General features: G+C 40.6%; 2 protein-coding genes across 8 annotated transcripts in view; one reads left to right on the top strand and one right to left on the bottom strand.

The window, feature by feature from the left end:
• Positions 1 to 768: 768 nt before the first annotated feature.
• LOC127378772 (sodium/hydrogen exchanger 2) lies at positions 769 to 10,117 on the bottom strand. 2 transcript variants are annotated; one of them, XM_051428033.1, is made up of 13 exons: positions 9,578 to 10,117; positions 9,156 to 9,481; positions 7,654 to 7,791; positions 6,204 to 6,454; positions 4,114 to 4,334; positions 3,823 to 4,022; positions 3,245 to 3,334; positions 3,082 to 3,152; positions 2,769 to 2,936; positions 2,273 to 2,378; positions 2,026 to 2,142; positions 1,832 to 1,925; positions 769 to 1,715 (listed from the first exon to the last, which is right to left on the bottom strand). In XM_051428033.1, exons 1-13 carry the CDS (start codon positions 9,855 to 9,857, stop codon positions 1,300 to 1,302), a joined length of 2,478 nt encoding a protein of 825 aa, XP_051283993.1. In that variant the 5' UTR covers positions 9,858 to 10,117; the 3' UTR covers positions 769 to 1,299. The 2 variants fall into 2 exon arrangements, with proteins under 2 accessions (XP_051283993.1, XP_051283994.1); XM_051428034.1 differs by having other exon boundaries at positions 9,610 to 9,827.
• A 1,117-nt stretch (positions 10,118 to 11,234) lies between these two features.
• The window catches only part of LOC127378919 (inositol polyphosphate-4-phosphatase type I A), a 43,375-nt gene continuing 29,266 nt past the window's right edge, over positions 11,235 to 25,343 (top strand). For 5 of the 6 annotated variants that reach the window (XM_051428295.1, XM_051428297.1, XM_051428296.1 and 2 more), the window contains exons 1-2: positions 11,235 to 11,381; positions 19,275 to 19,360. The gene's annotated coding sequence lies outside the window, so the exon portion shown is untranslated. Of the gene's footprint in view, positions 11,382 to 15,260; positions 15,284 to 19,274; positions 19,361 to 25,343 lie in introns of those variants that run through there. The other variant, XM_051428294.1, reaches the window with a different exon arrangement.

Below are 25,343 nucleotides of genomic sequence, written 5' to 3'. Positions count from 1 at the left end.
GGCTGTTTAAGGCAAGTTAATTTATGGAAAAATTACTTTTGTTTATTATTAGCTAATGTACACAATTTCACAATAAATGCCAAGATGTTTTTTCTTTTTAATTAAAATAATCCAGGAAAATGGGGCCTTCACAAGTCTCTGTATGAAGGGTATGTTTTTCAAAGAAAATAAGGTTTATGGCTTAAATGAAGATAGAAATGACTTGAAAGAAGTTATATTTTTGCAGCTTTACTATAACTAACTATATTTCTAGTCACACACTATGTATAACTAAACTTATGCATTTTGTCAACAGGAAATAATCCAAAATGCTATTTCGGTGGGATTTTAAACACTTTGTTGTTCTTCTTTGAAGTATGAATTTCAAGTGGAAACAAGTTTCTTTAAAGCAGTTATAGCTTTTGCTGTCTGAGCCTGGCAGATATAAAGACGTAAACTTTGAAAGATGATACTGGGTGTGGCAGGCAGTCAGAGAGTCGGATGGACTAATAAAAGAGCACATTAACGCAAACGAGGGAGAGAGTCTTCAGTGCTCTATCTCCTCTTTCCTGAGTTTAATAGTACCTGTGGGTCATCTGCCTGGTTTGAAATGTACTGGTTAAATGGTAGAATATATATAGTGTAATATAACTCCATATACGTATGCATGAGGTAATCTAACTGGATCTATAAACTGAAGGACTTACTCATTAATCCTACTGGCTTGAAGACTATTGTTACTCCTATTTCTTTAAATACATAAATAGATATGACCACTGAGCTCATGTGTAATGTGTTGGGATGGGAAGATACCAGAGGTTAATTGCTTTTTATTTTAATACAGTACTTTTAGCAACATTTATTCATTAAATTCACCACACAAATGTTTAAAAAATGTCTAAAAAAATGTTTTGAATACCCCAAACTGATTTTGCTGTAAAGCATTCAAACTTATCATACAAAAACCTGAAAAAAAAAATTGTGCAGGCGTGTCTGCGTGTGCAAATACACTTGTACCGACGGAGAACATGGTAGTAAGTGTTGCAGCTGTAATTCAGTTTTTATTATACAAATACAGACGTTTCTCAGAGACAGATTTCAGGAGGTATAAATTGGTGTTGGAGTTAAATCAAATAGGTAGAAAAGAGCAGTAAAACAACCCAACACAGATGATATCATGGCATTTTTCACCGAACTCTGATCATATTTGACGTATTTGTTTTTGTCTCAACCAATATCATTATAGTCTGTCCTCAAGTGAACAAGTTAACCTTATCCACTTGACCTGACTACGTCCCTCTGTCCTTCACTTTCTGTCCATCATGACCCCTTTGACGAGTGTCTAAGTAGGGGGTTTCCTGCCTCGTTGCCTCCGGGATCCTGGTTCTCAGGTAACCACCCACGAGGTGGTGGTAGCTGGGGAGGACGGACTGGTTCATCCCTTTCTCCTGTACGTTCAGAGTCAGTAGGGTCTTCATCAACCCAATCTGAACTGCGCCTCCTGGATGCAGGAACTGGTGCTCTCCGGCCTCTGAGGCTAGAACCTCCCAGACTTCCAGGGCCCCTTTCATCCAAAACAGCTACCCCAGGAGAGGTTGAGCGTGGGTGGGCGGAAGCGGCGGGCTGCTCCCCTGCACTTCCAGACTCCTTGATGGTGTTCAACTTCCTCATAGGCACTAGGGAGCGGGATGAGGAGTGCGGTGACGCACCAGAGAACTGGAGACCACTACCACCACCTAACATAACATTTGAGAAATAGTTCCTTTCATTTTTAACCACGTTAATCCAAAAAAAAAGGCAAAAACAGCCTTTTTACGAGTCTCTCTAAAAGACAAAATTTGTACAAACTCACCATGACTTCGCCTTCTGAGGGCAAATGCAGTCTCAAGATCCCCTCCAGGTTGGAGGGAGTAGTATTTTTGAGACTTGGGGATATTTTGTTCAGACTGGAAGAGGAGGAAGAGTGAAGGTCAGGTAGGCAGAGGTGAGGGTTCAAAAATAAGGTAAGGCAATGTATTTCTAATGTGCTCTAAAACAGAAACCCACCGGCTCACGGAAACTTGAGGCACGGACACTGCGTCTGATGCTTGCGTGGCGGCGAATCAGAATCTCTCTGGTTCGGCTGTCGTCGGGCAGATTGTATTTGTTGGTGTAAGCCATCGTCTGAACAACATTGAGATATGTTTGGAGAAAGCTGAAGTGCACTGAATACAAACACTTTGACATATTAAGTTCATACTGCAGGTGGGACCACATCCCATCTAAAAGGCTTCTCAGCAGGTGTTGTACTTACCTTCTGTCTGATCTTGTACATGTTCTTTGACAGGATGTCGTGCATTTTCCTCACATCAGCAGTCAGGAACATCTTCTTCGGTCGAGACGCCTCCTTCCTCTCGTCACTGATAGGAGGTGAATGGACAGTGAAACAGAGAGAGATATTGCTGAAATGTAATGTTTTATTATTGCTATCGACATTACGATGGGTGGCAATTAAGGTTAGGATACAGGATTACGTCTGATGGAGAAACAGCATCATCAGCTGGAACCAAATTAGATTTAGTTTCATGCATTTAGCTGATGCACTTATGTAGTCCTGTGTAAAGACTTTGAGTGATACCTTGACTAGTACATCAATAATAAGCTGTTTTTGAGCAGGTTGTGAAGCTCTTTGGTTGCGGTTGTTGTATATGGGTCCAAAGCATTTGTTTTTCCACTTAATATAAGACATCAAGTCCTTTTCAAAGACCTTCAATGACAAAGGACAAAACAGGCCCTTCTGTAGAACTTACTGCAGAGAAACCATAGATGGTGCTGCGCTGAGGTCTCCCATAGGTGTGTCCAGTAACTCGATGGCATTCTGCAGCTCCAGTTTCTTATACAGAGACACAATGCTGGACTCTGCCCTGTTGTCTCGGAGCAGGATACGCCTCAAAATACGGTCGTTAAACTTCTTAAACCTGAAGCAAGGACAAAGTAACACAGATCACTGGTAAATGAATGAGTACATTTGCCTTATTCGGCAAGAAGAGACACAAATCTTCTAAATCAATACACAAATTTCTAAATCAATACATTTTATTGGACTCTAAAAATACACCCTACTTGTCTTTCCAGTAATAGTGGCTCCATTGTCCACACAAGTCCTCAATACCACAAACGACATGCTCCATCACCTGGAAGAAACACAAATGTAATTCACCAGCTACAGATAGAATCCAATAAAACCAAAACTATGTAGAGGTGGGAAAGCAAAGCTGATACTTGCCCTGGTGTGAACCTCTACGTTGATGGTATGCAAGTCTTTGTTGGTCCTCCTAATGTTTATATATTCTACTATGGGACGGATGCTGATGCCCTGAAAGATGATAAAGATGATTGAAGATTTAAAAGGGTTCAGAGTGGTTGGGATGCCTTGAATGTTACAGAGACAAAGCAATACAGTAAATCCACAGAAACTACACTACACTACATTGCACTGTAGTTTCTTTGTGCTTAGAAGGGGTGGGTGGAGCGAGGGACTTGCAAGCGGCAACTACACCGCTAAATGCCACTAAATCCTAAACACTGGTCCTTTAAAAATTGCAATAACTGATTTTTTGGCCCACAGTTGCCTATTTACACCTCCAGCAGTTACAGAGCAACATTAGCTTTCATTTGGAGTCTGACATTTACTCTCTTTTAGCTCAATTTTATTTACAAAATAAAAAAAAGGAAACATAATAATGTATATTGTGCTTCACTTTATCTCTATGGTTTTTTCTTTGGACATTTAAAATCTTCCATACTGAGCACCGATGATCTGCTGTGTTTCAAATAGTTATAGTCTCCAGCTAAAGGTCTTACCTGTATGAAAACAGTGACTATAATAATGGCAATTGAAGCTGTGACAAACAGGTTCTTTCTGTTGATGGTATCGGGCAAGGTGAAGACCAGGGCGAAGCAGATTGCCCCTCGCAGCCCTCCGTAGGCGAGGCCAAACTGGTCCTTGAAATTGAACTGGATGGTACGGAAAGGGTTGATGATCTGGGTCAGCACCAGAATGCCTGCAGCACAAGAAGCATTGAGAAGCGTTGGATTGACGAACCTGTTGGACAGAGCTTTGTCAGGACCTCCCCAATAAGTGAAGGCTCTCACCAATTCCCCTCCAGATGAAGGCGAACAGCAGCGTAAACATGATGTAGGCCCAGTTCCACTCGTGCTCCGTTATGGTGATGGTGACAACACCAAGGAAGAAGAAGATGAGGGTTTCCGAGACGGTGGCCAGCATCTTGACAACGTGGCGGATGGTGGTGCAGGATCTCTGGGATACATTCTCCTCCACGTAGTACTTCATGGTTATGGCACATGTTACAATGCTGCAGGAAGGAGGAAAAAATACAGATAAACCCAAATAGTAACCCTACATTCCTCCAAATAAAGATATACTGAGAGTCGGTTAAATCACGGTACAACTATGTGAAGATTCAAATCCTCATTCTACAATCCTGGGTTGTAAATGACAATAAAATAATCCTTAAGATATAAAATCCTTGTATCTGATAAAGAAAATATGACAGAAAATGAAGATTTTAGTCTGAGAAATTATTGTCTTCTATCTATTTTTGGTTAAAAAAATGTGAGACAATCACGTTGTCAACCCAGTATCATAAATTATATCAAATGGTGAGTTGAGTGTATCATTACATCCCTACAAAATACAGTATATCAGACACCACTTACACAATTTTTGAATATATATGAGAATTAGAGGGCATGTGAACTTTTCTTTAGTTTGGATAAAGAAAAGTTGGATGGGTTAATGTACAGTATTGTTATCTGGTTATATGCCAGCACTGGTGGAGACAAATGCATTAATCTACACACAACATGCTCACAGTGTAGTGTGATATAAATCATTTATCTATATATTGCTTATAAATGCTAAATAAATTATTATATTAAAGGGAAATTAAATTAAAACCAAAAAGGGAGAAAGGCTGCACTCAATGCTCCTACTTATTAACAATAAGCTATTTTAAAATGTATTGGGTGTAAAAAAGCTGAAATGGTGCTATTGTTTGTATTTTTGCCTTTATTTTTTAAATCTTATATAAAAAACAATGTTTATCATGAGTCATGAATCTCAGTTTTGTCGTCTCACCTGGACAGTTTGCACAAAAAACAACTGCATTTTAACTTTCCCTCTCGCTTCAGTGCACGCTAAGTCACCTGGGAATGTCGCTCGGGCACATTTTCATCTCGTTACACCTTCATGACAGCGATTCACGTTGTGACATGGTGCCACACATGTTGTTTTTAACTGAACTCAGTGGGCGGAAAACTAGGTGGAAGGACAAGTTTGTACAAGTTGCATTAACATGTAAAGTGTTGGACAAATTATAGCTATAGCCAAGGAAGCACACCTCTCTACTGTGTAGCCTCAGCTATGCTGTAGTTAACAATATAGCATTTAGCTGCTACTTCTAGAAATATTTTGATCCCTCATTCATCTTGATTTCATCCTGTTATTTGAGCCGACTCATATTGGGATGATAACATCATGTTTACCTGTTGTCAGTGGTGGAATTTAACTAAGTACTTCTACACAAGTACTGTTGTTCCATCTGCTACTACATTTCAATATTGTACTTTTTACTCCTCTACATGTATCGGATTAAAAGAGTTAACATTTTGCATGCTGTACACACTGAAAGAAATCTTCATATTGTCTGTGATTAAGTCCTATTTTAACCTATTTTAACAGAAGTCAGCTGGTTTTATGATTTTAATTCTAAAGCAGCGATCCCTTATTCTGTCTTCTTTAGGATTCTCTTGAAACCAGATGGTTTCTATCGGAAACAGGTTGAAATAATCTAGATCTGATTTGTTTAAAGAAATAAAATATGTTTTAATATACAGCAGCAACAAGGAAGTCAAATTTTTGTTGATTATGGTGGCCCCTATGGACAAAATTGGTAGTGTTCCTACTGGCTTGTTTCATTGAATTCAAAGGGAATCTGACCTGGTGGCAGGCATTAAGAATAGCCAACCTTTCTACCGGATGGTCTTGTTTGTTTGCAAAGGTCATATAGAGGCATTAGTATTAAATTAAGACTTTTTCATAAGAAGTTCAAAGAAAGTTTAAAGAATTAATACTTCGGATCTGAAAACTGCTAGTTGGATGCAGTTTAATAATTTAATATAATATAATTCAAGTGTTTTGTAGACAGTCGGCCTGCACTTACGCCAGGACGCTGGAGATGGAAAAACACTCGGCCCCCAGGTAAGCCAGGTAGCTGTACATGAAGACGAAGAGGGGCTCAATCTGGCGGACATTGTGGGTGAAACGTGTTGTGAACGCAGCCACGAATCCAAACAGAAGGCCAAAGAGGACACCTCCGGCCGCCACCACGAAGAACCTGGCCACTCCCAGAAACACATCAGTGGATTCAACAATGGGCATGTCTGCTAGAAAGGTAAACATGCTGGAAAGTGCCTGCAGAGAGACAGAAACAGAAAAAGAAGAACAGGAAACAAAGCTGGACACAGGGTTTGCATCAGGATTTGCTTGCATGTAAGCAGGTGTTCACAAACAGCAGCCAAGCAGGTTCGACTACTCAAACACTCTCAAGAATCTGCTCCAATTAAACTGTTGTTAAAACGTTTGCTTTGTGTCAGGCTGAATGTTCTGAATGTGAATTCTGAATGTTATGTCCCAACATGATTTGTGTCACTCGACTGGCAATACTGACATGTTGCCTTTTGGGATGCAACTGAAGGCGATCAGTGCCAGGAATGGTTGAGTGAAACCCGCCTCTCAAGTGAAACTGAGTTAAACCTCTACAATGAGAAAACTGGACAAACTAGACTGAGGGGAAGGTACAGGGGCACACAGATCCGGTCTATGTCAACCCCCAAGGCAACTCTGTTATACACAAATACAGACAAATATACAGAACCCCAGCTGCTTCTTGTCAAAGTGACGGTTGCAGAAATGTGTAATTTACTGATGCAATGTTGCATTCTGAGGCTTTCCCTTGTTCCCTCCACAGCAATATCAGACTGCTTCTATCTTTACCTTGAGTTCAGGGGCTCTTTCAAATTGTGGTGTAGAAGGAGCACCAAGGGGGGAGAAGTCGGGCAAAGATACTGCATGAGGTCGACCACACAGATATGATACATATATTTTTACCCGAGGACAATATTATATCTGGAAGTGTATGTTCATATATCTGCTTAGTAGTCATAGAAAATACGAACTTCCTTAAAATTTGCAGAACTTGCCTTAGAAACGTCACGTTTTTAAGTTTTCCAGTAATCCAGTGATAGTTATCTGTGCATCTGTGGTTACATTGCAGATAGGAAGTGCTAATAGCTAATTCGGCATGCTTTTAATGGCTCTAATTTACTGCAACAAATATAGGAATATAGCTTTTTGGCTTGTGTTTGATAAAGAAGGATTAGGCTAAAATCCAACACTTTGCTTTCTAAACTATAAATGGTTGACATGGGGTCATGAGTAATGTGAATATGAAAGCCTGGAGGCATTCATTATGTGCACTCAAGTCACTGGAAGGGGAAACTCTAAGAGCAGGAATATCACCCAGCTCATTACTATTCTATGACTGGTTGGCACAACAATCTATTTTCATAGATTCACACAGTCCACACAAACAAACGCCCCCCCGTACTCACCACAGTGACAGCATCGTTGAAGAGGCCCTCTCCAAATATGACTATATACATCTGTTCATTCACTCCAATGTCCTCAAACACATTCAGCGCAGCCACAGGGTCCACGGCCGAGATGATGGAGGCAAACAGCAAGTTCTCCTGCAGTGAAGGGAGTGAAAGAGTGAGAGTTTATTCCTCCTGTTGGGTTTGATGACCAGCTAGATTAATTAACATTTAGAGTGCATTAACCTCTTTCTCCATTATGTTAAAAGCAGGCAGTCTCTTGTTCCTTGGAGACATTTTCTTGGACATTATGCTAATGAAAGTTCTCCAATATTTAAGAAAACAATCTCTCCACCAGGTACATTTAGTAGCTGCTCTGGAGCTTTTCATCATATCACATGGTCTTCGTCAGCTGATTGAGTTCAGTTCAGAGCACTGACTTTTTTGATGTTCAACATTTAGTTTTGACCTTGTAAACACTACATATGATAAGTAATGATTTAAAGCTCCGGTACAGCCACTAAATAAATCTTGCAGTGAGGTTGTTTTCTCATGTTGTTTGAAAGGTCGATGAATTTATCCCCATTACTGTTGTTTTTAAGAAACGTTCGAGCAATTCATATAAAATATGCCTTTTGTTCCAAACCTTTTTATCCAAAGAGCCAAAAACAAATTGTTTTATTAATATTTAAATAAAAGCGAGAGTGGAAATAACACTCATATGCCCATACACACACACACACACACACACACACACACACACACACACACACACACACACACACACACACACACATACACACACACAGGATGATGAGTTGCAAAGTGGATTTTTCTTTGTTTTAAAGGGTCATGACCCAAAGATATTGGAACCGTTGCCTTAGAATACATTTCTGTAGTGCATTTATGGAATTGGTGGCTCTACTGGCAGTCTAATCCTTAATACTGTCTGAGCCACTTTCTATCCACTTTTAACTGATGCAACTAAAAAAAATAAGTCCCCATACATAAATATCACACATGTTTGCATCATATCTCATCCTTCTATTTAATCGCATGATTCACAATCTAAACTGTGATCTTTTTCTCAATTTTGAAATACCTTGTAGACTGTAGCCAGACTTGAAATAACCTATTAATTTATCCATTTGCACAATTAAAACATAATACTGCATTAAAGATACTACACAGATTTCAAAATGGCGATTAAAACCTGAATTTAATTTGTTAAATTGTAAACAGAAGCCAAAGGATAATGTAATCATAAAATAACACTTTTCAAGTACTCACAACTCAATTGCATTGTTTACTATACGTCACCCGAGTAATTCCTCCAATCAGCAGGGCCATCTAGTTGGCTGCATCACACTATTGGTCTGCTCATGTAGCGCGGATCCACTAGTCAATGAGGTTATGTGAAGTTAGAGGACTTAAATACAGCAATCTGTAAAAAGTCCCCTTTGATCACAATCTCCACCTAAAATCACTGCACCATTGAGCCTCCTGTGGCCTTAACTGACCTGCAGGCTGATATCCTGAAGTCCAAACACCTCAAACTGGCAGATGGCGAAGAGGGAAAGCCCGATGCCGATACTGTTCCACAGAGTTCCCACGACGGCGTACCACAGCACCGTGCCGATGTTTTCGAAGAAAGGCCTGGTGGGTATGAAGTAGCCGCTGTCGAGGACGATGGGTGGCAGCATGTAGAGGAAGAAGACGTTGGAGCTGAGGACAGCGGGGGGCTCCTCTTTTACTGCGTGCATGATGGCACCGACGATGAGGCCGATGGTAATCAGCAGGCAGGACTCTGGGATCCAGATGGTGATTTTATGGTAAATATGGAAACCTGGAGATTAGAAAAGACAATGCAAAGATGAATCTGCTACAAACCCTATTTCTTCATGCACAAACATAAACCTCAACACAATTCATCCAAACGTACCAATTTTGGCAAAAGATGCCAGCAGTACCCACAGTGTAAACTCAAAGGGGACCTGGATCCGAGGGTAGTCCATAGTAAACACAGGCAGGCTGGCCCTCTCCTCGTTGGGGAAGGCCTGGGCTTCATTGGGGAAAGGTTTGACGGTGGGAAGGTTGGTCTGTGGTGCAGGTTTGGACTCCTGAAGCTCACATTTCCCTCCAACACAGCAGAGAAAGAGGAGCAGAAACATGAAAAAGACTCCTCTCTCAGTCCTGACTCCAAACAAAACAGAGGTCCCCATTTCTACTTGGTCAACACAGATCTCAGGTATTTCCAACGTGAGTTATAAAACACTGAAAATAAGTCCCAGGACATTGAAAAAAAAGACAATTGTGTAGCCTCAGAAGGATGTGGCCTTCAAAAAACAAGGCATAACTGCTCCTTTACTCCAGTCCATGTCCAGAGCAATTTAATATCAACGTTTTAATTGAAAAAAATGACTTCACATTGAAGTCCTCCTTCAGAACAGTCTTAACAGGATCCAGCCTAAGGTGCAACTAATTTCTGGTTTCAACTGTTGCTGAACCTGCTTGTCTCATCACCTATGTGCCCTGCCTACTGGGTGGAGCCCATAAGGACACAGTAATGACACGTGAAAAGACAACAGTGATGTTGGTGTGATGCTATTAAACCCAATCTAACACCTATGATTCAGAGTAAATAAAAAAAACAAACATGCAACATAGCAATTAGTGCACAGCTTACAAGTTTTAACTCAGGTGTTAAACCTGCAATACCACATAAAGTCCACATGGTGGCGGTAGAAGACAACTGTACTTCACTTGCTTTTGGAACAGTAGTTCTACATAGGGAATGGCCAAGTGTGAATAGGTTTAATTATGTAATTGTCAATATAATTACCTGTTAGTAGTTGTAATAATTGATAGATGAATGAATTAATTAAACAATGTTTCATACCCAAGACACTACTATACATACAGTGGCCAAATAAGGCACATTTTGTTGTGGTGTCAACACTTATCACACCCACTTTTTGCACTATTTGATACTGCTACTGTATTTATGCATATACTGTACAGTTTTAAATATGTATGCACACACATTATTAGAATTAGACCTGTACTGTATATTCATAGCCATGTCTAGGCTATATTCTTCTGCTAAATTACATATATATATTGTCCTATGCTGTTATTATTAGTAGTATTTTAACACCATGCCACTACTTCCTGTTGTAACCTGTGCAATATTCTATATCAATCACATCTGTGTGAAAAAAATATATATATCTTGTAATTTTCTATTTTATTTAGCTATTTAATGTGTATTTCTTTTTTCTTATCGGCTGTGTTCTACCTGGAGCTGCTTTAACATGTGAATTTCCCCAGTGTGGGATCAATAAAGTCTATCTTATCTAATCTTTTTGTCCTTTTTCTATTTATTTTTTATGTGTTTGTGTGAAAGAAAAACAAAAAAACAATATATAAAGTCTATTAAGTCTCGTTTTCCCTGTCTGTCTAACCCAAAAAGCCAAAAAAAAAAAAAAAAAAAAAAAACACAACATTTCTCATAGTTTTGAAAAGAATGTACGTGTTGCGTACGAGCCTGCGTGATGACCTCAACAACGTGCCGCGCAGGGGGCGTGGCCAGCGTCAGTTGCTGCTACAGCTACAGCCAGAGGAAGAGACACACAACACAGACACACACAGACAGACACACAGACACAGTGCGGCAGTGGGTCTCCTCACAACAGTTGTCTGTTACCCAACAAACGGATATTTTAACACAACAGGCAGCTGACCCGGTGAGTAATGGCTAATTATGCTTCGTTTTAATTCAAAACACGGAGCATAACGTCAGCATAGGGGCTAACGGCTGCTCGGTGTTTAACGGTTAACGGTTAAGTTGAGAAACGGAAGCTGGTTCAGTTTTAGTTCGAGTAAACAACAACAACAACAACAACAACAGAGTTGACTCATATTTATGGCGCATATGGCTGATAAACGACAGGGCAGAGGCAGCAGTGGAGGAAGTTACAGGCAGGACTAACGCCAGAGCAGGACGGGACCATAAAGGCGAATAAACCGCGTTAAATGGGGTTGGATGTTGGTTTTAATGGCGGTAAAGTACCTAAAGAATATAAATTAAAACTAAATAATATGAGGAATCTCCTCTGATGGGATGTGTTGTAGTGCATAAGTGGCTCCTTGAGTGTGGCAGGCGGGTCACAGCCCCGAGAAACCCTGCTGCCGCTGGGATTACGTAACTTAGTTAGGAAAGGGTGCATTTACCTGCATGCATCTGTGTGTGTGTGTGTGTGTGTGTGTGTGTGAGCATACAGTATTTATTGGCATGATTATTTTATGATATGTGCAGTGAATCATCCTGCTCCACACTCCCAGTGGCAGTGTGTGTGTGTTTTGTGTGTGTGTGTGTGTGTGTGAGAATACCAGATTTTGCTGACTGTGTGTGTGTGCATGCAGGATGTGTGTCTGGATGCTGACATGTGCTGACTCCTCTCTCTTGTGTGTGTGTGTGTGTGTGTGTGTGTGTGTGTGTGTGTGTGTGTGTGTGTTTGCATGTTGTGTCCCACATATTTCACTGCAGTCTCCCTGCTCGCCATCCCACTGGTGTTGAGTTTCGCTGTGCAGGGGAGTCAAGGTCAGCGTGGACATCGATTTAACCAGGGAGCTGATGATGCTCCCTTTCTATGAGGAGGAGAGTGACCTGCTTTAAAAAAAAAAGGAGGCCCTCATGTGTGTGTGTGTGTGTGTGTGTGTGTGTGTGTGTGTGTGTGAAGTTTGACTCCAGAAGTGGCTTCGAGTGGGGAGGTTAAGAGTTGAGTGTCAGTATGTAGCCTGAAGTCACAAGTTTGTTTCTGACATGGACATTGTTTCTAGCTTTTGGAGCCAGAGCCGCCCCCAGTGTCACCTTGTGACCTGTGTGTGAATGTGTGCTTATAGTCATACATTAGGGGATTATGGTATGAGAAACTGTGATTGGCTGCTTGTGGGGGTTTTAAGGAAGTTGAGGGAGGAAAAACCAAAGATTTAAAAGTCATTCTGCGTCTTTGCTCTGCACCACATATCCGCACATTTTCCTTTTCTGTAGTCCAGGAAACCCCCTTGCTCTTATTTCCTAATGCAGCTCCACGTGAAACCCATTTCCTGTCACTTTCTCTGCCTCCCCAACCCAAACATCCGTCACTCCTTTGGCTCAGACCGTAAAAGGAAAAACAGATTTGATGTGTGGAAGTGGCACTGTGGGAGATGTAGTGTCACATGTACTGGACACACAGCGGTTTGTGGGGATCCTTTTCCATGTATCTATTAATTTCCACATTTATTATCCTCTTCTTGTTCTCTGCTTAGCCATTTACTGGCAGCGTGACAACAATTAACTAATTCGTTTTGACGCCGATTAGTCATTTAAGTCATGTATAATGCAAAAAATGTTAGCTGCTTCCAGACAGTGTTTCTGTATCAAAAACCAAACATCAGCCGAGCTTTTCATTGCAGTTTGAGCAAATTAGACAGTAAACGTTCTATAAAAATGGTTGCCATCCGTTTAATTAATAAAGATTAGTCAGAGAATCGGTTTTATCTCGAGTGACTTTAGCTGTTAATTGGTTTTACTGAACAGACAGGAGATGAAGCATATTTTGTTGTTGTTTTTATGTCGTTGACTCTGTCCGATCTGTATTGATTGAGTGTGATTTGATTGGAAAACACATGGTTAGTGTTCTCCTCTGTCTCCGTCGAGTGTGTGTGTGTGTGTGTGTGTGTGTGTGTGTGTGTGTGTGTGTGTGTGTGTGTGGTGACTCATCAAACTCTCCCACTCAGCTCAAGAGGGTCGAGCAGAAGCCTGTTGATTCATCCTCATCTGTGTCTTCCTCTGTCATGCACACGTACACGTTTAACGCCAACAAACACGTGTGTGAGAGCAGAGACGCGTTAGCCGCGTGCCGCCGTCTTAATGCTTCTTCTTCCGCTCTGGTTTTAAAGAAGATGGATGGAGAGACGCCTACAGCTGACACAGTGAGGAGGAGTCAGGTGGATAGATAATGAGCTGTGTCATCCTCTTCACCATAAACCATCAGCCTCATAACATTTAGTTAGTGTTTTCCTAACCGCAAACATGAGAACAAATGTGCCAGCAAGTATTAACAGAGTCCATTTAAAAACATTAGGGTTCAAAAGCAGAAGCTCGGACAAATAAGTTAAGCATTATTTGATGATTTGACTTTGACTTTGGGTTTTTTGTACATTTCACTATTTTTATGAGGAACAAAAATCAACAACGGGGCGTGGCCCACATCACAAGTTGCAGGTCAGTTCCCCGTGTGGGTGTACAGTTGTTTAATGGGGCTGAAACCAGTCAGTTTCTCACAGTTGTTCCTAAGAAATTACTCAAACAATTGACAAATGACAAGATAAATTCAAGGGTTGAGTCTTTGAAAATAAAATGCAACATAACTTGAAAAAGAAGCAAAGTTTTAAGATGTAATATATGTATTTTCCTTATTTTTTCTGCATTCATTTCACTGTTATTTTATAATTTATGTGCCGCCTCAGTAAAAGAGTTAAATCTTCCTTTGTAGTTTCTTTTCTCTTCTCTCTGCATCCAGTTTGCCAACATTATATGCTTAATTATTAACAGCAGGCACTCCCTTTCTCAGATTCTCTTTGCACAAGGCTTTTAAGTTACAAAAACATCTCTAGACAATCTCTCCTTTTCATCCTTCGCTCCCTGTAAATTGTGAGCCCCCATTTTCTTCAGTGTCTCGCACAGATACACGCAACCTTGTTGACACGTAGACGTATTCAGCCTGGATGGTCTCACTGTACAGAGACACACTGGTCTGCTGATGGGTGCTCTCAACAGACACATTAATTATTGATGAGCGTTTGGGGGGGAATGGAGAGGCATCAAAAAGAAGAGTGGAACCTGTGTGTGTGTGTGTGTGTGTGTGTGTGTGTGTGTGTGTGTGTGTTGCCAAAGATAGGACCACCACATGGAGCATGGCTTAAAACGTGATTTGTCTCCCCCATGGTTTCTGTGTATGAGCCATCTCCACTGCAAAAAATATCTATTGTCTGAGGCGTTTTAAGATTAATGTCACTCTCTCTGATTTATTTATTTATTGATGGAAATATTTGGGATGCAGCCAGCTATTTAACCAACTACTCAAATGTGAGGATTTGATGCGTTTGATGCTGATCATATAGGATGGTAAACTTTAGTATCTTATATAAGTGAAGATCACATTTGTCTATATAGCAAGAAGATATTGATTTAAATAAATATTGGCAATAAGGAGGGCTGAGTATCTGTTTAGTAGTGATAAAAGCTTGTCCATAGCAAGTATGAAACTGTTAACTACAGACAGATTGTTGATGTTTTCCATTCCATGTTCAGTGTCTGTTGAATCCACAGTGGAAGAGAAGATGCTGTTTTTTTTTACTGCAGACCAGGCAGAGAGAGAGTTAATTGGCCTGAATGTTTGGGAAGCAGCGAGCTCTGTGAGAGAGAGAGAGAGAGAGAGAGAGAGAGTAAAGGGGGAGGAAGAAAGAGAGATGGGAGCTGGAGGAAGAGGAGAGGGCGAGCGCTGGTGGCAGCTGCAGTCTCTTTGCCTCGTGACGGCGTCTGCAGCGTGAGTTTGTTTACATCCATCGGCAGCAGGCAGAGCGGAGCAGACGTCCTCGGGTATGTGTGTGTGTGTGTGTGTGTGTGTGTGTGAACTCTTTAGCCGTCATTTTGACCATCATCGCCCAGATTTGGACCGCGATGCTGGTTTCATGTCTTGAGAATGACATCCAAGCTGCGTTTGGGCATTTTGGGAGAAAATGCACAATCATGCTGGATGCTAATTGGTTGTCTTTTAACCAATCATGCGATTCCTTGCTGCACTGAGACAACAAAGATGAAGAGGATAGTGTTTACTAAGACTGCTGTAGTACAGTTTCAGGACTAGGTAAAGACACTTGTACCATGTTTTACTACAGTGTCAATGCAGCGTATACGCAGCCACAGGAATTGGATTACTTCTCTATCACACAGCTCTAATATAATATATTCCTACTCAATTCCTCAACAATAATTCAAGAAATAACACAAGTCTTTACAATTAGGTGCTTAAATTAGTGAGTATTTGTCAATTTCTGTTTTAAAAATGACTAATCGTTGTAGCTCTAGCAGGAGGGTTTTTTGTAGTACCCTCTCAAATGTATGTGGCACAGTTATTGATCCTAACCCTCTGACCTTTTGATTCAGGGTGGTCCCAGAGGACTACTTCAGCAGTCATGAGACTACTTTACTCTACTCGAATGTGCTGGCTAAAAGCATGGTGCTCTAGTACGGGACGGATTTAGGCACATAAGTGGATCTGTGAGAAGGGTTTACTTACTAGTTTAAATTTAATTTTTGGTTTGAACTAAGCCATATTCCACAATCCTGCACCTGATGTTGGATCAGTTTGTGTTAACAGTGTGAAACGCAAATGAAACTAAAACCCAAAGAGAAATGCCAGTGCACAAAAAAAGCTGTGTCACCCCCAGACTGGTCAGTTTGGTGAGGTAGATGTGGGTTTACAGGCCTCATTGACACGCAACTCGGGTGGTCAGATCACAAGTTCGTCTCCGATCCACGTCCATCTATAGCAGGGAGTCAGCAACCTCCACCATCTACTATAAGAGCCACTGTTCGGTGGTCAGGACGTGACATACGACACACTTTTTAGTAGACGCCTACAACAATGAAAAATGAAAGTGTTGAATAATAAACATGATTAATTTCAATATACATTTTTACACATTTACCACCGGAGAGGGGCTAAAGAGCTGCTTGTGGCTCTGGAGCGGCGGGTTGTGTACCCCTGGTCAACAGTGACCAATGCACGACAGCCAGAAATGAAAAGAAGTAGTAGACTGAATCATTGTATGGACTCTCTCTCAACGTGTCTTGGGTTGATTCACACCCACTTGTGATCGGCTCACCCAAGACGCACGTTCATCCAGACACCAGTAAAGTCATACTGGTATAACAGAAAAGAGATTTGAAAACGAGTAAAGATATCAGAGCATCTTTTTTAATTAATTGAGCAACATGTGTGTACGTGTGACACTGTTTTTGTTTTGTTTTCCAGCCTGTCTTTTTGTAGCGAGAGCGCCCGGCAGCAGTGTGATGTTAAACATGATGTCTTTGACGAATGAGGCAGACGAATGTCCGTCCTGGCAGACGGCGTCTTTGTGCCACAGATGGCTGGAGGCTCAATCACTGGCCTCTCATGCAAAACCAGGAACAAAGACATGAAACAAACCTGTTAGACTGCTTTCATTCTTAAAAGCATCATTTTTATAAATGCATTTACAGTCCAGAATGACACAGACACACATTTGGAGTTGTTTTAATATATTAGCGTTTCTCAGTTGGTGGTGGTGGTGGTGGGGGGGTTGTCTCCTCATTCTGATGAGTCATTGGCTGATGCCCACATCTCCTCAGGCCAGATGAGGTCATGGTCACGTGGATCTGTTTGGTAATAAATAATAAATAAATACAGCAGATATCGTTGGTGTTGGGCCATTTGATTGACACCCTGGACAAAATCTGATTTGCACAAGAGGCCAGTGAAATGACATCACCCCATTTTTAGCCACACGAGCGTCGTGGGTCTGTGGAAATGTCTCATCAAATAGCCGATGTATTTCCATTTAATTCAGTCATTCATGTCCCCCATCTGGATTAATCGGAATATATATTCCATGACTTTAAACCCTCTGCTTCATGTCAGCAAGTCTTCATATTGTGAGAAGTGGTGGCAGTCAAAGAGAAACTCGTCACTTCAGCCTCTCAGCTCACTTCTGCTTTCAAACACTTCAGAATCTTGTGTTTGACCACAGAAGCTAGTCGGTCTTTGTTGATCGCACAGTGACTCTCACAGCTGCATTAGACATGGAGCTAATGTAAAAAATCACCTTCCTGCACACTTGCACTTGCACTCATTTTATTTCTAGGTATGGTCAGTGGAAGGAAATCCCCCAACAGTTTTCTAAAAAGAGTAGTGAATAAGACAGTAGACTTTCTTCCTCTGCACTTTAACCTATTTCAAGTGTTTTCTTTCAACATTATCTATATGATAGACAATGATGCTGCTTTTATCAAGGTGATGTCTCATTATACTGGATCATCTAAAACCATGTGCTTCTCATCGCAAACATTCATTCAATCCAGGGAAAGTATCTCTGCTGTAGTACTTAGTGCAACAAAGAGTGAAAGTGATTTTAACCTGCTAAAGTTTCTCACCACAGTGGTGTGTGTGTGTATGTGGCTCTTGTAATTTGAGTTAAGACTTAGTACACGTAGGTCATTGTGAAGCAGCTCGATATAATGCAGGCAACCAGAGGGAAGGTTTCACACTGACTCTTTAAAGACACTTCCTGAAAACAACTGAAGGAAGTGATGCTAACTTGAGCAAGAAGCAGTTTCACGCTCTGAGTGAGGTTTATACTCTCCTTTTTGTAGCAAAATTGGGCGTCAACAGTTTTGTTGAAAAGTCAGTCGAGTCCTGGAACACATTGTGCCAAATGATGTCATTTTGTTAGCAGATAAAGAACCAGGCTGCGTAGTTTGTCTTGCTTTTACTGGAACATTACACCACCTTTGCTTCTGATTGTTGCAGCTCAGTTTGCTTGAAGACTTTTAGTCTTTTTAAAGGTTTCAGACTTTGTTGATTGTATGACAGGATGTGGTATAAAATGTGTTATTTCTGCACATAGTGTATTTGAATATTTCTGCACACTGGGGTCCCTAAACAGTGTTGGTGTTGCATAAATTGAGGAGTGACAGCCCCCCAGTCATAAAGGCCTGGAAACGCCCCTGCACCTGTGGTTACCACGGTAACACCAAATACAGTTTTATTACTACAAGAGATGGTTGCAATCACAGTATCGATGTTATATTGATTTATTGCTCGGGTCTATAGAATATTTTAGAGGCATATTCCAGTAAGTTAATCTGAGTTTACAGAAAATATCAGGACACAAAAAGCATCTAATATCACAGCTTCTTTCATTGGGAATATCTGTTGTTAGTTATTTTCTAAGATTATGATTATTATTGTGTAATTATCATTGATGAGTGACGTGACTGAAAGTGAGGGAAGAAACTCTGAATAGCTCTGTGTGTGTGTGTGTGTGTGTGTGTGTGTGTGTGTGTGTGTGTGTGTGTGTGTGTGTGTGTGTGTGTGTGTGTGTGTGTGTGTGTGTGTGTGTGTGTGTTTGAGGGTGTGGGCGATGCTCATTTTCATGTGAAAAGGGCTACAGCTGCTCCGTCCCTCTAAAGAAATTATTCATGCTTTATTCTAATGCTGATCCCACAGGGTCCACACACACACACACACACACACACACACAGGGAACACCTCTATTATTAGCTCAATCGAGCAACATGGGGGCAAATCTGTTTTCGACAGAACTGCTCTGTTTTTATTTTTCATTTTTGTTATCTGTGGTTTAGAAAGTGAGCAATTATGGCCGCCTCTCAATAATTGCTGACTGGACTTTTGGTCTTATAGTGGTAAAATGGAGAAACAAACAAAAACAAGCTTGTAATGACAAGAAATGTTGACATTTTGTACACAGTTTACAGATATTAGCTGTACTTTCATGTGTAAAAACTCCTGTATTTGATGTCTTTTCAGATTGTGAACTCGCTGCCCTGTCTGGAAGATCCTCCTCACTGAACCTGGATCAGCTTACTTTCTCTTCTTCATCCCATCAATAGACTGTGAGTAAATATAACATGATTACGAGGGCACAAGTGGTGTTTTTCTAAAAGCACATTCTCAGTGATCGCAGAATAAATTGGAACTTGTCAGATTTGTGATAATATTTCAGAATAGATACAAAGATTTAAATATGTTGGCACGAGTCCTAAAAAGTCAACTTGTTCATCTGGCTTGTTACTCGATACACATCCTTATTTCTGCATTCAACAGCATTAGAAAACAAGTTGAACCAGGACACACACTTAAGGCTGCATTCTCCCTTCATCTTTTTAGTCATAGAAAAGGTTCATTTGTTAATTTTCAATTGAAACATTGCATCAAAACACATACAGGGATTGGGACAGTCATCAGGTACATGTGCCAGATTTCTTTAATTTGTTTAGGTGCTATAGTTCATCAGAGAAAATGTATTTATCATTATTAATATTCTACTAACTAACCTACTCGACTTACTTCATTTTAAGTATTTTTTACTAAAGGAAAGATTACTTTGAGACGAAGACAGTAAATCTGTTATCAGCTCACAACTAAAACTTGAAAGGCGTCACAAAGACAGTGATAACAAATCATTACTATAATCACATACTGAGTGTTTTGATGAATCATTGCTCCACATTGTAACAGAACGCACTGTGAACCAATTGGGCAAGAGTGACGAGAACATTTTGACGGTCGCGTTCACCGACGGTTCCTCTGAACGGGCGTAACAGTCAGACAGCCGCTGTGCAGTCTCATCACGTATTACATGTCAGTCTGAGCAGAGGCGGTGATTTGTTGGTATGAACAGACAAGGGCTTTGTACCAAGTACACTGACACATTACTGATTTCTGTGTGTGTGCTGAACCTTTCACTTCCTGCTGTCTTTTAATCCTTTGATATCCAATTTTAGATTTCAGTTCTACCTACATCAGGGTCCTCTATTCAAAATATATATATATATATATATATATATAAATCCAAATTCCAAAAAGAGAAAATGTATTAACTTTATATACACACATAAAAGAAACAGCCGTGTAAATGCCCACACTGGTGCATGTTAGTTAGCGTGCAGCGGCGGGGAAGTGATGGGGAACCATGGGAATTTCCCTTGGTGACCAGACTACAACAACTGAAGAGTAATCGATCAACAGTTTTTATAATTGAATAACTCCTTAAGTCGTTTTTCAAACACAAATATCCACCATTTACTGCTGCTGGCTTCTCCAGTGGAGGATTTGCTGCTTTTTCTTTCTTTTATATGACTGTAAACTGAATATTTTTGGGTTTTTGTGAGACAAAACAAGACATCTGAAGACACCTTTTTCCCACTGTTTAATAATGTTTAATAGACCAAACAATTGATCAAATAATCAAAAAGACAATAATCGTTAAAAAATTAGTTTCCCTTCGTTCTGTTGTTGTTTACACTGCAGTCAGCTGGACCTCAGTGGCATGTGGTTGAAAAGAAAACGTAAAGGGGAGGAACACATTTTAGGAATTCATCATACATTTCAATAGATAAAGTAACTAGAAGCAACTTGGCCTTTTTAATATCAAGTATGTGCTTGAAATTGCACCATTCTTCATCAGTCACCATCTGCTGCGTCCTCTGGTTGATGAATGAACTTATGGGATGTTGTGTTTATTTTGTTTTGGAGTTGTCCTTCTGCTGTTGGATATTGTGTGAACTGCGTCAAGGAAGAACCAAATGTAGAAGAACACATCGTCCAGTCTGAGACGAGATGTTTCCCGACACACACACACACACACACACACACACACACACACACACAGAAAACGTGTGGTGTGATGCCTTGTCTTCTGTGTGTGAAAGGCCTCTTGGCAAAGAGGAAGCTGTAAAAAGGGGTTTCACCATGTATGGTCAACTGGACTCTCAGTCTCACGCACTCTGTCTCTCTTTCTCTCGGTCCATCTTGAAACTAAGACCCAAGCTTCAAACACACCCACATAGAGTTACACATAACATATACACAAGCAGAGAAGACGAGCGCTCCCTGTAAGGCTAACAATAAGGGTTGAAAACCTTTAAAACCACGTCCAAACTTCCCCCCGTCTCCTTCACCGTTAAGAACTTCTTTGCCATTTTCCTAAAAACCTTCCCACAACTTACTTTTAACAACCTCTGATTCATTGTGTTGCTACGGTTTCCCTGAGTGCCTTTAATGGCTACTTCTTCCTAAAGCTTTAATATCTGATTTCACAACATGCTGCAGATTTGTGCTGCCAAAATAAATCTTGTTTGAAACTCTCTCGGCCGATGATTTGAAACGCCTGTCCAACCAGTCCTCCAACCTAAACACCAGATCATTCAACAAATACTAAATCAATCTTGTGAGGAGATTGTTTTGCCGACCCATATGAGGATTTTCTGACCTGCAACCTCAAGTTCAAGCAGTTATCTTTATCCAGCAATCTTTTAAATCACTATGTTTTTTGTTTTCATTTAATAAAATGATGATAAAACAGGTCAAATCTTTGTATGTTTTAAATGTGACTCAATTTCAATCCTTTTTTTTTCTTCAATTATTATGGTTTATTGACTTATATAACCTTTTAGCTTTAAGGGATATGAATCATCAAGATACTCAAAGAGATTAGAGAGGCAGGGTTAAAAGAAACCAAGGCTCACTGACAGGTACTCCAGATAAGAGGGTTAGCTTAATGTGTAAAACAAGAAGAAATGACTAGATTGTTGCTATTATTAAAAAAACAAGTCAATGTTGACTGTTGGTTGGAGACCAAATAGAAACAGCACTTCCAGCGTCAAGGTCAGAAGCCTTGTACGATCCCAACATTGCCTCGTCTTCCCTGTTTGAAGAATTGTGGAAGAACTGAGCACAATGTGGCCTATTTTTAATGCAATTATCCATATTGGGCTAGTGAAAGCATGATACACAGATTATCCTTTATTATTAAAACTTGAGTGTTTTTTTCTTTTTAATTGTAGCATTTCAGAATAAAACTTACTTCAAAGCTCCCTCTAATTGCTTTTGTTAATGACTCTTTAGGCATGTTTATACCCCTAATAAGCCAAAATCCACTTTGTGAATCCTGGATTGGGGTTTTATGTGTCAGGAGCTGTGGCCCGGATTTACTGTGGCCTATACAGAGTGTGTGTGTGTGTGTGTGTGTGTGTGTGTGTGTGTGTGTGTGTGTGTGTGCCCCAATTCATGTGACTCACAAACCTACACATACACTGACACGCCAGGCTAAATTTGGAGCTCCCTTATATGGCAGCTTTTCCCCCTCAGTGAAGTTTCTGTGCTGCTATGGATTCAGAGAGGAGTTACACTTCCTCGTGTTTGCTGCTTGTGATATTTATATATATATATATATATTTTGGCATCACTGGACTGTTTGGCAAGATAGTAAATTCCCAAACGTGCCAAACTACTTAATTGATTTGAGGTGTTAAATCTGCCGTCTGTTGCGGGTCACACACAGAGGGATTTGTGCTGAATGTAAGGCGTTAGGAGGCATGTTTAATTGAAACTTGCAGGAGAGAGGAATGGTTTTGTAGTGATTTGACCATGTTTGACCATTTCAGTGTGATGAAAAGTTTGACAGACAAAAGTCAGACCAATAACTTAAAATAAATTCAAGAAGTTGATGTCTGTGAACAAAGAATGTGATTTGGAAATGGGATGATGTGTAGAAACTTATTTTTGATAAAGGAAAGTTGGAAGCAAGTGCTTGTCTTAAGCCCTCAAACCATGATGTTTTTTGGCTTTGAGAGTGGAAAATGTGACTCCAGTTGGCTGAGAGACTGGAAATTTCCTTCCAGGTTTGGGAACAAAGACCAGAGATGCACCTAGTCTGCTCATTTCCTTGAATACATTCATGTTTGCTTATGTTCAATTTATAAAAAAGCTACCAGAACGTGGTAGAAACGTGTGTATGTGGTCGTGATATTAGTTGGAAATCCATAAGCAAGGATGGCAAAACATTACTTAATACACTGAGCACATAATTCAAGGCAAGTGTCAATGCAGGATTTCTAAAATATGCATCTGGTTTTCAGAATAAAAGCAGGAAAGATTTTAAGAAATTTTATACAGCCTTTTCTTGGCATACTGTACCAGCTGATGTATTGAAACTAGTATGATGCATGTACTAGGCTTATTTTAGCTGATAAGACTTTTTGTTCCCATCAACATGAATAACTTCATGCACCTGTTGGGGAGTGCAGGGCCTCTGAAACTTTCCAAGCACCCACCCTTTTTATCCTGAAAGTTAGAAGTTAAATAAATAAATAAATTAGATTGATAATCTGAACTGATCCAAATCCATGTTTTTTTTAATCCGTGCAGTCTATGTTTTCCATTCTTTTCCTATTATATGGCCCTCTGGGGATCTGTAACTGCAAGTTGGACTAAATCTATCAGATAGCCAGCCTGCCGCCGGGAACTCAACACTGGAGACCGAGGGCGCTTTAAAAGGAGAATAACTCCTTTGAACCTGCGATATTTGTCGGGGTGTTTTGGCATAAGGAGTCGTATTTTAGCAGGAGCTTATGGAAGCTGCTGATATATCACCATTAGATGAAGCAGAGCCACAATGACCAGGAGCTGTAGTCTTTGATCTGGACTGTGTGTGCGTGCGTGCTGTGTGTGTGTTGTTGTCCACGCGTCATGTGATTCATAAATCTATAGTGAGAGAGAGCTGGAGCCGCACTGACTGGTGTAGCCTTTGACAGACCCAGCTGCAGCTGTACTATTGTTTATTACTGTCCCATGTCCCTTTGACTTTAGCTCACCTGTTTCTTTTCCTCATTCGAAGCGTACACTCTAAACTATTCTATTTACTTGCCTGTGACTCTTCCCATCAGCACAGCACTCAGACAGCTCAGCTAAAAAGCCCTACAGGCTGATGAGTGTTTGTGCAGGCCCCCACTTCCATCTAATCACAAAAGTATGTGTCTTCTTGTGTTTGCCTCCAACCCCGCTGTCAGAGCTCATGTTGTTCCATGAATATTGAATAATGCACAAACAACTCGACACTCCCTCCAGAGATGTGGCAGGTATGTCGCCTGTTCAATTATCTAGAAGTCTTAGTCGTCTCATCTTGCAGTCTTTACATTTTTGTCTCTTTCATTCATCCTCCACCTCTGCCTGATGATGTGTCCTCTACTTTTCTATCCCCAGCATACATTTCAGTTCTGGCAAAGGAGGTTTCCATTACTCTGTTTGTCTGATGTGAATCCAGCACTTACAAAGATTGAGCCTCAAGTCAAAATCTTTCCTGTTTGTGTGCAGGTGTGACAGGAATACGATGTTCCAGATGAATATTGAATTAAATGTCAAACTGTAGACCTGTAGGAACAAGCACTTTAAAGCATCAGTAGACAATAGTTGCACAGATCCTGCGTGTAGGGAAATCTAAACTTTCCTGCGAACAGGTAGATGCTCCTCCACCCAGAAAGGACTTCAGGTAGTGCTCCAGATGTTTGCAGCGACAGATGTAGGGCACGTGTATCTGAGCTGACCGAAGTGGGCCATATCAGGCACTGCCAAGAGATCAGCATTGGACCACATATCAGGAAGTAGGCCACCAACTATTAACCCAGAACCACAATTAAAAGGAGATCACTCTGTGGGCCTGTTTGTAAAAGATATATAGTTTAGAGTCCAGTTTTTAACAGTCTGGATGTTTAGTTTAAAGTAAATTGTCTGAATTTACATTTTGTTTTTCTACAACAGCTCTGACACGAGGCGTATGCTGTAATGTTAACCCAAACCTGAATCACTGAAACACCTTTTTCTACAATAAATAGAGCATAATTCTACCAGAATAGACCACAGAGATCTCCTTTTGTGTATTGTCTAAGTAGACCACGGTGCCTCTCCATTTGAGCCAGCTACTGTCCCTTGCGCTCGCTGCGTTGCTGCAAATAGGCTAATTGGTCTTTAGCAAAATGGGACAGAGGGAACGAAAGCAGGAGAGACGGCAAAGAATGGGACAGCTGCTCATCCACAGGC

Source organism: Dicentrarchus labrax, unplaced genomic scaffold, assembly GCF_905237075.1.
Source record: "Dicentrarchus labrax unplaced genomic scaffold, dlabrax2021, whole genome shotgun sequence".
Classification (NCBI taxonomy): domain Eukaryota; kingdom Metazoa; phylum Chordata; class Actinopteri; family Moronidae; genus Dicentrarchus; species Dicentrarchus labrax.
This window is presented reverse-complemented; position numbering and strand designations above follow the sequence as displayed.

Excerpts from the sequence above, each read along its gene's own strand:
- LOC127378772 (XM_051428033.1), bottom strand. The coding sequence starts at position 9,857 with ATGGGGACCTCTGTTTTGTTTGGAGTCAGGACTGAGAGAGGAGTCTTT. Across the intron at positions 3,153-3,244 it reads ACGTAGAGGTTCACACCAGG|GTGATGGAGCATGTCGTTTG; the intron begins GCAAGTATCAGC and ends TGTTTCTTCCAG. Across the intron at positions 1,926-2,025 it reads CCTCAAGTTTCCGTGAGCCG|TCTGAACAAAATATCCCCAA; the intron begins GTGGGTTTCTGT and ends CTCCTCTTCCAG.